This window comes from Mya arenaria, chromosome 2 (assembly GCF_026914265.1).
Source record: "Mya arenaria isolate MELC-2E11 chromosome 2, ASM2691426v1".
In the NCBI taxonomy this organism is placed as follows: domain Eukaryota; kingdom Metazoa; phylum Mollusca; class Bivalvia; order Myida; family Myidae; genus Mya; species Mya arenaria.
Genome location: NC_069123.1, coordinates 10,401,189 through 10,415,096, shown reverse-complemented (window position 1 = coordinate 10,415,096; position 13,908 = coordinate 10,401,189). Strand labels below are relative to the sequence as shown.

Genomic DNA, 13,908 nt, shown 5'->3' with positions numbered 1-13,908 from the left:
GAGTGCAGTAGAATCCAGACTGGTATTTGTTGAGTGCAGTCCGACAGTCTTAGACTCTAGTCTAAGGAGCGAAGGGGAGTTTAAGAAGAGTGGACATTTAGTCATTCCATCAGGCTATCTCAAAGGCCATGAAAACTGTTGTTGATCTTGTTCTTGTGGCCTTGCAAGCCATTGACTTATATCAACTAGAAAGTACCATGCTGTATTGTGCCATTTCATGTTGGGCTGTTTTATATTGTCCGCCATAAGCATTGCAGTTTTTCTATGAAATGCACATCAGCTATAACAGTTAAGTACATTTGAAGTGTAAGCCATTGAGAAACTCTTCAAAAATGTATCTAGTGTAAGTGTCTGTAAACCTCTGATTACTCTGTCAAGTATGCAGTCCATCCATATTTCACTGCCGTAGGTTTCAACGGAGAAAAGTATTTCATGCAATTTGTTCCAGTTTTCAGGGTCTGTGACCTTGTGGATTCATTTGTTCACATTGGATGTCTTACTTCATGATCTACTTATCTGAGTTTCAAGGATAAACTTAAAGGGACTAGACACCAAATTATACATTGCAAGAAAGAAGAAAATTGTCAAAAACCTTCCTAAAACTGATATCATGTACAGCCCATTGAATCTTACTTACTGATGTATGACATCGTTTACGACACATGTATCTTTCGTAGTTTTTGCATATTTTTCCAATTTAAAATTAACTGGGTTTGTCTACCACCTAAATCCCAGTAAATTTGAAAATAGCCACGGTATATGTATTGAACTAATCACATGACTTTCACATGCTCAAAATATATACACTATAAACAGGAAAACCATTTGCACTATTTTTGGTAAGTGGGTAAACTCAATATTATTTTATTCGTGTAGTATGACGTGTTATCAGCCTCATACTTATTAGCTCATATTGACCATTCTAGGCTTGTTTTGTGGAAATAATGTATTTGCCGATTTTGGGACCATCTGGTGTCTAGCCTCCTTTAATGCCGATTATACCAGTAGTTTTACGGTACTCTTTTTTTATACTTAAACTTCACCCACAGGGCCCCATATTCACTTACATTCATAAATAATCATTTTCAAATGTAACAAATTCAATTAAATATTGTCATTCTTTTGTATAATATTTTGGTAAAAAACTGGTGAAACATTTTGTTTTTAACATATAATATTGCAGAAAAAAATCACTGCCAACATTTTAAGTATTAGCACTCTTACAATAAATTAAAAGGGGCCCAGGTTTTCTTACCAAGTGTGACCCAGGTTCAAAATAGGTTCTGTATTTATCAAGTGAAACAATTTTTGTTTCTAGAACTCTTTCTTCCTCATGTTTCAGAGTATGCAGGCCATGGCAAGGAAATAATGAAAAAAGTTAACAAGAAAGACTACTATGGGGTCGTCATTGTGTCGGGAGACGGCCTAATTTATGAGGTAATAGTCCATAATATATGATGGCTTGATTTAATGAATTAAGTTCTTAATAATCAAGTAAACATCAATATTTTTTATGAAAAATTACTTCTTAGCCCTGAAATTTTTAACTAAGTATAATAATTGATACGTAAGTGTACAACCAGTTAAAAGTGTCCGTCATACTTATTAAAGCTGCACTCTCACAGTCTATCATTGACAGTTTTGCAGTTTTTGTTTGGTTTTGTCTCAGAATCAGCTTATTTTGGTTTCAATGCATTCAATTCAGTCAAATAAGATAACTCACAATAGAACAGATCTCTATGGCTGGGGAAAGTGTCGAAAATTCCTTTTTTTAGAGCGTTAGTAACCCTTTAATAGCCATAAAACATCAATTCTTGGAAGTCAATATGAAAAACTGCTATCTGATCTTTTTTCAACTGGTGTCCAAGACAAAAAATAAAAAAGGTGTAAAAAAGGTCAATCTGTAAGAGTGCAGCTTTAACATATATATCCAATGTTATTATTGTGTGAATTTTGGATGTCTGATGACACCGTATTATTTTGGTATCATTTAAAAGAGATAATTTTAAGCAGAGAATGAATATGCAAAAATTATACTGAAAGTTGAGATAAAACAATTAAGCCATACTGGCGTTTAAAGATTTCAAAATAGGTCATTTCACGCCATATTTCAGTTGAAAATACAATCTGCCGTTACTTATCTTGAACGGTTTTTGGTCATATGTTTTATTATAGATAAGTCACTATCAAGCCATATCATGTCAAATGATAATAAGATTATATGGGGTCACAAGGTATAAAAATTTAACATTATCGCAAATGGCTCGATGAGTAGAAAAGTTTTACATAGCACGTCAGGTTTCTTAAAACTATGATTTTGTTGCTGCTGGTGGTGGAATGTTTTTTATGATTTAAAAAAAGAAGAAGTTATTTTATTGTTAAACTTTGTTCAAAAAATGGTTCAAGCAATAAGTTTCTAGCTTTTATGCAAGCTTTTTTATTAAGTATATGCATTCTTTCACCTATTGCCTTCAATGATCGCAGGTAGTCAATGGCCTTATGGATCGTCCCGACTGGAAGGATGCTATCAAGTTTCCGATCGGCTGTCTTCCCGGGGGCTCGGGGAACGCTCTCAGCTGTGCCATAAACTATTCTGCTGGGTATGGTGCACACTTCTTAGTTCTCCATTCTAAACTTTTGCCTTCTGCACTCACCCCAGACAGTTAATGTTGCACCATCATTTATTCTGCTGGGTGTGGCTCAGAGCTATAAACTTCATTTGCTCTTTACAAGTAGAGGTTGATAGCTCAATTTCGTTTAATTTATGATTAAAAACCTCCGGTAAATTGATCATTAAATATGACGTCACTGCCCCGTATAGGAATTGATTCAGTCAGATTAATCGAAATAGAGAGCATGATATTCTGAGCTCTGATTGGCCTATTTAAGTGCATCATATTCTGAGCTCTGATTGGCCTATTTAAGTGCATCATATTCTGAGCTCTGATTGGCCTATTTGAGTGCATTGTATTCTGAGCTCTGATTGGCCTATTTGAGTGCATCATATTCTGAGCTCAAATTCCAAGACAGGGTAAAAACCAGAGATCAAAACATTAGCTGTTTGTAAAATAACTCTGGAAAACTGTACCTGAATACCATAATGCTTCAATATTCATTCATATTTTCTATGACATCACAATGTGTCTGTATTTTATTACTTATTTGTCAATACTTCTTTAAATATTTCAATTTGTGACCTTCATCTTTTCTAACAAGCAATTGACATGTTTATATAAACGTTCCCAATGAACTTAACAATTTTCTGATTGTTATAGTAACATAAAATGCATAAAACATGCCAACACTAAACAACTCAAATTTTAATTAAATCAAGTTAACCGCTTGAAGTCTAGCATAGAACTGACCGATACAATAAAGCCCTGTGCATACTCCCTCCTTTCACCTTGACTGACCATTCATCACTTGACATAACACGCTCAAACTTTACTTTTGTGATGAACGTTATGTAAAAACATATATATTCTGTGCTATACTACATAACACGCAGAACTTATAAGTATTTTGATGATGCAATCATTGGCCAGAATTTCAACTTCTTAAATCTTAAATAGAGGAGTAGAAGAAAAAACTATAATATTTTATAGAAGACTAAGAAATGTTTTCATATCTTTTCTGTCAAAAATGTTATTTAGAAATTAACGTCACTTCTTTGTTTACATCGGTTGTGATCTGTGGTGACTCACCCATGTGAGAACCCCTTTGAAGTCACGTGATTCCTCACCCTCGGGATGTCATTAAAAAAAAAAAAATCCAGTGTGTCTGAATTCCCTGTCTCTGCCTGTTGCTCCCCAGGTGGGGCAAACCATTGAGCTGATTTTCGGAACTTTGTGAAAGAGAGTTAACAATGTTGTTAATGCCATTATTAGTTAACTTTTGAAGGTGAAATAATTTTTGACATGGTGATATATATAAGATAAACAAGCATAGCCGAATCAGTTGTCTTAATATTTGTGTCAAGTACCATAGATCACATATTTGTCTATATCAATTGTCCATATTTGAAGGTCAACAACAATCCAGTTAGCAATGTTAACTTTAAGAAATTTCTGAGCAATTGGCGCATTTATAAGTTTGTTTGTCAATGTATGGGAATTTGGTTTAATAACTTGTGTGGTTTTTTTACTTGTGAGATTGATGTTGGAGAAACTGATTCATCCTCTCACTCATTTTGTAAAATTTATCCGCTACAATTTTTTTGTTACATGTAGAGTCTTTTGAAATAATGTCATAACAAAAGCATTACTGGTTATTACTTTAGTTTCAATTTTAACAATGACACTAGAGTCCATTGTAAACATTTATTTCTTGTCATTGTGTTGGAACATAGATCAAGCTTGTTTTTAGTGTGTTTTAAACATAAGCAGTCATTAAAATTTCATTGGAATTGTTATAAAACCCATTTAGCCATCGTCATAAAACGTTGAAATCAATGCTTCTGATTTAAGGTTTCGTGGACAAGAGATTGAAATAGGCTGTAAGGTTTGCTGTTCAGTAGTGCAAAACAAGAATGCTTGGCAATTAAAGCCAATGATTCATGGTGTACCTATTTTAAAAGGATGTTAACCTCTTCACTTTGGTAGAAAGATGCTTGTTTTTGCTGAATTAATTTAAGCAAATATTTATGTTTCAATGTTAGGGGAGGCTAAGTAAAGTCTGTTAAGGGAGGATTAAGGACATAGATCTTTTGAAGTCTATTGATATTTGCTGTTAAAGCTGGTTTTTGTTTATATGTTGTATGTTTCTGATAAAAAAAAAAGTATGAAATGCATTTTAGCTATATTATATGCACCTTATTTCCTTGCATGGAATTTTGGGTTGAAATCATTTTTTATATTGATTTATATTGGAGTGAGCTTGTTGGTTGGTTGGTTGGTTGGTTGGTTGGTTAGTCCACCAGTTTCTTGGTTTTGCCCAAACTATACTTCATGAAAGGGTCAACAGATTTAAATAGATTTTTGTACACAGGTTTTACACCATAATGAGAAAGTTCAAGTTTTTACAAACTATTTTTTTGTCAGAGTTATGGCCCCTTTTCAATTTAGTATTTGCCAAAAATATGTTTTACAAAAGATAATTAATGAAAAGGTTAAGATATTTTAATACGAATGCTGAGGTTCAAATATGTAACATGTTAACATACAGGTTCAATTTAGGTTACAAACTACTAAATTGCCCCTTTTCAACTAAGAATTTGTTTAAAATTGTATGTCTGCACAACAAGAAAGGGAACATGAACATGAAAGGGTTGACAGACTTGAATCATATGTGGGAAACACATGTTTTACACCATAAAACACAGGTCAAGTTTGATTTTGATTACAAATTACCAATTTCTGACAAAGTAATTTCCCCTTTTAATCATAGTATTTTTCAAAATGCCAAAAATATGGTGTCCAGAGAGTAACTCATTAAAGGGTTGAGAGATTTAACACAGTCATGTTTAACACCATTCACATGTAAAATACAGATCAAGTTCGACTTTGGTAACAAATCATATATTTTTTGTGGGGTTATGCCCCTTTCCACTTGGAAATATGAAAAGTGTAGACTAATTTTGGGGTCACATGTTTATTTTTAAAATAAAAATCAAGTTTGACTTAGGGTACAATCCAGGAATGTTGATAGAGTTATTGCCCCTTTTCAAATTCTTTTAGAAAAAGTCCCCCCGTCCTTGCAAAATAAGAGGTAATAAAAATTAAGGATCATTAGGTTTAAAGTAGTACAGTATACATGCATTTAACACCATAATAGATATGTCAAATCATTCATTTGTACAGGCGTCTCGTGTGTGTGGATGGTCTTTGCTCCCATTCAAATTATTTTTTTACAATCTAATCAGGAGCAGTCAGTGAGTCAGACAAACACTGTTAACATCATGCTTATATCACTGCAAAATTCTGTACATTTTCAATGACTTGCTTCACAGAATGATCATTCAACATCACCCCATGCATGTGTACACTACAACTATGCGACAAGGTTGACATGATTACTTTATATATGTCAATGTTACATCAAAGGGCATCCTGACTTAGTTATCATTAATAAGTTACTGATAAACATCTCTTTCTATTTCCAATTTTCAGTGTAAAATTATCGTATCATTTTTCTGTTTTAATTCAAACAGTTTACATTCATTTATCCAGCAAAAGTGTTTACACTTATTTATCCAACAAAAGTGTTTATGCTCAATTATCCGCAAAAGTGTTAATGCTCATTTATCAGGCAATAGTGTTTACACTCAGTCATCAGGCAATAGTGTTTATGCTCATTTATCCGGCAACAGTGTTTACCCTCATTTTTTAGGCAATAGTGTTTATCCTCATTTATGCGGCAATAGTTTTGATCCTCATTTATACAGCAATAGTGTTAACGCTCATTTGTCCAGCAATAGTGTTACCGCTCATTTATCCAGCAATAATGTTAACACTCTTTTATCCGGAAATAGTGTTAACGCTGATTTATCCGGCAATAGTGTTTACGCTCATTTATCCGGCAATAGTGTTTACGCTCATTTATCCGGCAATAGTGTTTACGCTCATTACAAATACAAATACAAATACATTTGTATAGCGCAAAAAGTATTGTTCAATATTCGATTGCACTTCACACAGTTCATGCGCTATTTCACACAAGGGTATATACAGTCATTTACACATACAATCTGGTTGGCTCTTAATTATAAAACAGTCCAAACAAATAAGTTTTCAGTTCCTTTCTAAAAGTAGGTTCACTTTTAATGTGTTTTATGTCTCTAGGAAGAGCATTCCACCATTTTGGCCCAACCACAACAAGTGATCTGTCAGCAATTCTGGTTCTGGTTCTTGGAACAATAAATTGAATGTCATCAGAAGATCTTAGTCTGTATTTTCCCTCAACACGGTTTAACAAAGACCTCAAATAAGATGGAGCTGTTCCCTGCACAATACGGAACACAATGACAAGAATTTTAAACATAATTCTTGCCCTCACAGGTAGCCAGTGAAGGGATTTGAGGACTTCGGTAGTTGGATGACCGTATGGTGTGTTGGTCACAACTCTTGCTGCTTGGTTCTGAACTTTCTGAAGTCTGTTAATCTGATAGGCAGGGATTTCCGTAAATAATCCATTGCAAAAGTCAATATGAGAATGAATAAGTGTTAACACTTTTATTATTCATAAAGCAATAGTGTTAACACTCATTAATCCGGCAATAGTGTTAACACTCATTTATCCGGCAATAGTGTTAACACTCATTTATTCTGCAATAGTGTTAACACTCATTTATCCGGCAAAAGTGTTAACACTCATTTATCCGGCAATAGTGTTAACACTCATTTATCCGGCAATAGTGTTAACACTCATTTATCCAGCAATAGTGTTAACACTCATTTATCCGGCAATAGTGTCAACACTCATTTATTCTGCAACAGTGTTAACACTCATTTATTCTGCAATAGTGTTAATCTCATTTTTCTGGCAATAGTGTTAACCCTCATTTATTCCGCAATAGTGTTAACACTCATTTATTCTGCAAAAGTGTTAATCTCATTTTTCTGGCAATAGTGTTAACACTCATTTATTCTGCAATAGTGTTAACACTCATTTATTCTGCAATAGTGTTAACACTCATTTATTCTGCAATAGTGTTAACACTCATTTATTCTGCAATAGTGTTAACACTCATTTATTCTGCAATAGTGTTAATCTCATTTTTCTGGCAATAGTGTTAACCCTCATTTATTCTGCAATAGTGTTAACCCTCATTTATTCTGCAATAGTGTTAACACTCATTTATTCTGCAATAGTGTTAACACTCATTTATTCTGCAAAAGTGTTAATCTCATTTTTCTGGCAATAGTGTTAACACTCATTTATTCCGCAATAGTGTTAACACTCATTTATTCCGCAATAGTGTTAACACTCATTTATTTCGCAATAGTGTTTACACTCATTTATTCCGCAATAGTGTTTACACTCATTTATTTGGCAATAGTGTTAACACTCATTTATTCCGCAATAGTGTTAACACTCATTTATTTCGCAATAGTGTTAATCTCATTTATTCTGCAATAGTGTTAACGCTCATTTATTCTGCAATAGTGTTAACGCTCATTTATTCTGCAATAGTGTTAATCCTCATTTATTTGGCAATAGTGTTAACACTCATTTATCCGGCAATAGTGTTAACACTCATTTATCCGGCAATAGTGTTAACACTCATTTATCCGGCAAAAGTGTTAACACTCATTTATTCGGCAATAGTGTTAACACTCATTTATTCGGCAATAGTGTTAACACTCATTTATTCGGCAATAGTGTTAACACTCATTTATTTGGCAATAGTGTTAACACTCATTTATCCGGCAATAGTGTTAACACTCATTTATCCGGCAAAAGTGTTAACACTCATTTATCCGGCAATAGTGTTAACACTCATTTATTCTGCAATAGTGTTAACACTCATTTATTCTGCAATAGTGTTAACACTCATTTATTCTGCAATAGTGTTAACGCTCATTTATTCCGCAATAGTGTTAACACTCATTTATTCTGCAATAGTGTTAACGCTCATTTATTCCGCAATAGTGTTAACACTCATTTATTCTGCAATAGTGTTAACGCTCATTTATTCCGCAATAGTGTTTACACTCATTTATTCTGCAATAGTGTTAACGCTCATTTATTCTGCAATAGTGTTAACACTCATTTATTCTGCAATAGTGTTTACACTCATTTATTTGGCAATAGTGTTAACGCTCATTTATTCTGCAATAGTGTTAACACTCATTTATTCCGCAATAGTGTTAACACTCATTTATTTCGCAATAGTGTTTACACTCATTTATTTGGCAATAGTGTTAACGCTCATTTATGCTGCAATAGTGTAAACACTCATTTATTCCGCAATAGTGTTAACACTCGTTTATTCCGCAATAGTGTTAACACTCATTTATTTCGCAATAGTGTTTACACTCATTTATTCGGCAATAGTGTTAACACTCATTTATTTGGCAATAGTGTTAACACTCATTTATTCTGCAATAGTGTTAACGCTCATTTATTCTGCAATAGTGTTAACACTCATTTATTTGGCAATAGTGTTTACACTCATTTATTTGGCAATAGTGTTAACACTCATTTATTTGGCAATAGTGTTTACACTCATTTATTTGGCAATAGTGTTTACACTCATTTATTTGGCAATAGTGTTAACACTCATTTATTTGGCAATAGTGTTAACACTCATTTATTCTGCAATAGTGTTAACACTCATTTATTCTGCAATAGTGTTAACACTCATTTATCCGGCAATAGTGTTAACACTCATTTATTCTGCAATAGTGTTAATCTCATTTTTCTGGCAATAGTGTTAACCCTCATTTATTCTGCAATAGTGTTAATCCTCATTTATTCTGCAATAGTGTTAACACTCATTTATTCTGCAATAGTGTTAATCTCATTTTTCTGGCAATAGTGTTAACACTCATTTATTCTGCAATAGTGTTAACACTCATTTATTCTGCAATAGTGTTAACACTCATTTATTCTGCAATAGTGTTAACACTCATTTATTCTGCAATAGTGTTAATCTCATTTTTCTGGCAATAGTGTTAACCCTCATTTATTCTGCAATAGTGTTAATCTCATTTTTCTGGCAATAGTGTTAACCCTCATTTATTCTGCAATAGTGTTAACCCTCATTTATTCTGCAATAGTGTTAACACTCATTTATTCTGCAATAGTGTTAACACTCATTTATTCTGCAATAGTGTTAATCTCATTTTTCTGGCAATAGTGTTAACCCTCATTTATTCCGCAATAGTGTTAATCTCATTTATTTGGCAATAGTGTTTACGCTCATTTATCCGGCAATAGTGTTAACGCTCATTTATTCTGCAATAGTGTTAACACTCATTTATCCGGCAATAGTGTTAATGCTCATTTATTCTGCAATAGTGTTAATCTCATTTATCTGGCAAAAGTGTTAACGCTCATTTATTCTGCAATAGTGTTAACACTCATTTATCCGGCAATAGTGTTAACGCTCATTTATTCTGCAATAGTGTTAATCTCATTTATCTGGCAATAGTGTTTACGCTCATTTATTCTGCAACAGTGATTACGCTCATTTATTCCGCAATAGTGTTAACGCTCATTTATTCCGCAATAGTGTTAATCTCATTTATTCTGCAATAGTGTTAATCTCATTTATTCCGCAACAGTGTTTACGCTCATTTATTCCGCAATAGTGTTAATCTCATTTATCCGGCAATAGTGTTAACGCTCATTTATTCCGCAATAGTGTTAATCTCATTTATTTCGCAATAGTGTTAATCTCATTTATTCCGCAACAGTGTTTACGCTCATTTATTCCGCAATAGTGTTAACGCTCATTTATTCCGCAATAGTGTTAACGCTCATTTATTCCGGCAATAGTGTTAACGCTCATTTATTCCGCAATAGTGTTAATCTCATTTATTCCGCAACAGTGTTTACGCTCATTTATTCCGCAATAGTGTTAACGCTCATTTATTCCGCAATAGTGTTAATCTCATTTATTCCGCAATAGTGTTAATCTCATTTATTCCGCAATAGTGTTAATCTCATTTATTCCGGCAATAGTGTTAACGCTCATTTATTCCGCAATAGTGTTAACGCTAATTTATTCCGCAATAGTGTTAATCTCATTTATTCCGCAACAGGGTTTACGCTCATTTATTCCGCAATAGTGTTAACGCTCATTTATTCCGCAATAGTGTTAATCTCATTTATTCCGCAATAGTGTTAATCTCATTTATCCGGCAATAGTGTTAACGCTCATTTATTCCGCAATAGTGTTAATCTCATTTATTCCGGCAATAGTGTTAACGCTCATTTATTCCGCAATAGTGTTAATCTCATTTATTCCGCAATAGTGTTAATCTCATTTATCCGGCAATAGTGTTAACGCTCATTTATTCCGCAATAGTGTTAATCTCATTTATCCGGCAATAGTGTTAACGCTCATTTATCCGGCAAAAGTGTTAACACTCATTTATCCGGCAATAGTGTTAACGCTCATTTATTCCGCAATAGTGTTAATCTCATTTATCCGGCAATAGTGTTAATGCTCATTTATTCCGCAATAGTGTTAATCTCATTTATTCCGCAATAGTGTTAATCTCATTTATCCGGCAATAGTGTTTACGCTCATTTATTCCGCAATAGTGTTAATCTCATTTATCCCGCAATAGTGTTAACGCTCATTTTTTCCGCAACAGTGTTTACGCTCATTTATTCCGCAATAGTGTTAACGCTCATTTATTCCGCAATAGTGTTAATCTCATTTATTCCGCAATAGTGTTAATCTCATTTATCCGGCAATAGTGTTAACGCTCATTTATTCCGCAATAGTGTTAATCTCATTTATTCCGGCAATAGTGTTAACGCTCATTTATTCTGCAATAGTGTTAATCTCATTTATTCCACAATAGTGTTAATCTCATTTATCCGGCTATAGTGTTAACGCTCATTTATTCCGCAATAGTGTTAATCTCATTTATCCGGCAATAGTGTTAACGCTCATTTATTCTGCAATAGTGTTTACGCTCATTTATTCGGCAATAGTGTTAACACTCATTTATTCTGCAATAGTGTTAACACTCATTTATTCGGCAATAGTGTTAACACTCATTTATTCGGCAATAGTGTTAACACTCATTTATTTGGCAATAGTGTTAACGCTCATTTATTCCGCAATAGTGTTAATCTCATTTATTCTGCAATAGTGTTAACACTCATTTATCCGGCAAAAGTGTTAACACTCATTTATCCGGCAATAGTGTTAACGCTCATTTATTCCGCAATAGTGTTAATCTCATTTATCCGGCAATAGTGTTAACGCTCATTTATCCGGCAAAAGTGTTAACACTCATTTATTTGGCAATAGTGTTAACACTCATTTATTCTGCAATAGTGTTAACACTCATTTATCCGGCAAAAGTGTTAACACTCATTTATCCGGCAATAGTGTTAACGCTCATTTATTCCGCAATAGTGTTAATCTCATTTATTTGGCAATAGTGTTAACACTCATTTATTCTGCAATAGTGTTAACACTCATTTATTTGGCAATAGTGTTAACACTCATTTATTTGGCAATAGTGTTAACACTCATTTATTTGGCAATAGTGTTAACGCTCATTTATTTGGCAATAGTGTTAATCTCATTTATTCTGCAATAGTGTTAACGCTCATTTATTCGGCAATAGTGTTAACGCTCATTTATTCGGCAATATTGTTAACGCTCATTTATTCAGCAATAGTGTTAATCTCATTTTTCTAGCAATAGTGTTAACCCTTATTTATTCGGCAATAGTGTTAACACTCATTTATTTGGCAATAGTGTTAACACTCATTTATTTGGCAATAGTGTTAATCTCATTTGTCTGGCAATAGTGTTAATCTCATTTGTCTGGCAATAGTGTTAACACTCATTTATTCGGCAATAGTCTTAATCTCATTTATTCGGCAATAGTGTTAACACTCATTTATTTGGCAATAGTGTTAACACTCATTTATTCGGCAATAGTGTTAACACTCATTTATTTGGCAATAGTGTTAACACTCATTTATTCGGCAATAGTGTTAACGCTCATTTATCCGGCAATAGTGTTAACGCTCATTTATTCGGCAATAGTGTTAATCTCATTTGTCTGGCAATAGTGTTTATGCTCATTTATTCTGCAATATTGTTAACGCTCATTTGTCTGGCAATAGTGTTAACGCTCATTTATTCGGCAATAGTGTTAATCTCATTTGTCTGGCAATAGTGTTTACGCTCATTTATTCCGCAATATTGTTAACGCTCATTTGTCTGGCAATAGTGTTTACGCTCATTTATTCTGCAATAGTGTTAATCTCATTTGTCTGGCAATAGTGTTTATGCTCATTTATTCCGCAATAGTGTTAATCTCATTTGTCTGGCAATAGTGTTTACGCTCATTTGTCTGGCAATAGTGTTAACACTCATTTATTCGGCAATAGTGTTAATCTCATTTGTCTGGCAATAGTGTTTACGCTCATTTGTCTGGCAATAGTGTTAACACTCATTTATTCGGCAATAGTGTTAATCTCATTTGTCTGGCAATAGTGTTAACACTCATTTATTCGGCAATAGTGTTAATCTCATTTGTCTGGCAATAGTGTTTATGCTCATTTATTCCGCAATAGTGTTAACACTCATTTATTTGGCAATAGTGTTAACGCTCATTTGTCTGGCAATAGTGTTACCACTCATTTATTCGGCAATAGTGTTAATCTCATTTGTCTGGCAATAGTGTTAACACTCATTTATTCGGCAAAAGTGTTAACGCTCATTTGTCTGGCAATAGTGTTTACGCTCATTTATTCGGCAATAGTGTTAATCTCATTTGTCTGGCAATAGTGTTTATGCTCATTTATTCCGCAATAGTGTTAATCTCATTTATTTCGCAATAGTGTTAGCACTCATTTATTCCGCAATAGTGTTAACGCTCATTTATTCTGCAATAGTGTTAATCTCATTTGTCTGGCAAAAGTGTTTACGCTCATTTATTTGGCAATAGTGTTAATGTCATTTATTTCGCAATAGTGTTAACACTCATTTATTCGGCAATAGTGTTAACGCTCATTTATTCCGCAATAGTGTTAATCTCATTTATTCCGCAACAGTGTTTACGCTCATTTATTCCGCAATAGTGTTAACGCTCATTTGTCTGGCAATAGTGTTTACGCTCATTTATTCCGCAATAGTGTTAATCTCATTTATTCCGCAACAGTGTTTACGCTCATTAATTCCGCAAAAGTGTTAACGCTCATTTGTCTGGCAATAGTGTTAATCTCATTTATTCCGCAATAGTGTTAATCTCATTTGTCTGGCAATAG

General features: G+C 33.6%; 1 protein-coding gene across 4 annotated transcripts in view; it reads left to right on the top strand.

The window, feature by feature from the left end:
* Positions 1–13,908, top strand: part of LOC128207994 (sphingosine kinase 1-like) — a 53,165-nt gene that overhangs the window by 19,720 nt on the left and 19,537 nt on the right. For all 4 annotated transcript variants that reach the window (XR_008256814.1, XR_008256813.1, XR_008256815.1 and 1 more), the window contains exons 3-4: positions 1,343–1,437; positions 2,485–2,600. Coding sequence is in view for 1 of the 4 variants with exons in the window: in XM_052911241.1 (XP_052767201.1) it covers positions 1,343–1,437; positions 2,485–2,600 (211 nt within the window). In the remaining 3 variants the exon portion in view is untranslated. The remainder of the gene's footprint in view (positions 1–1,342; positions 1,438–2,484; positions 2,601–13,908) is intronic.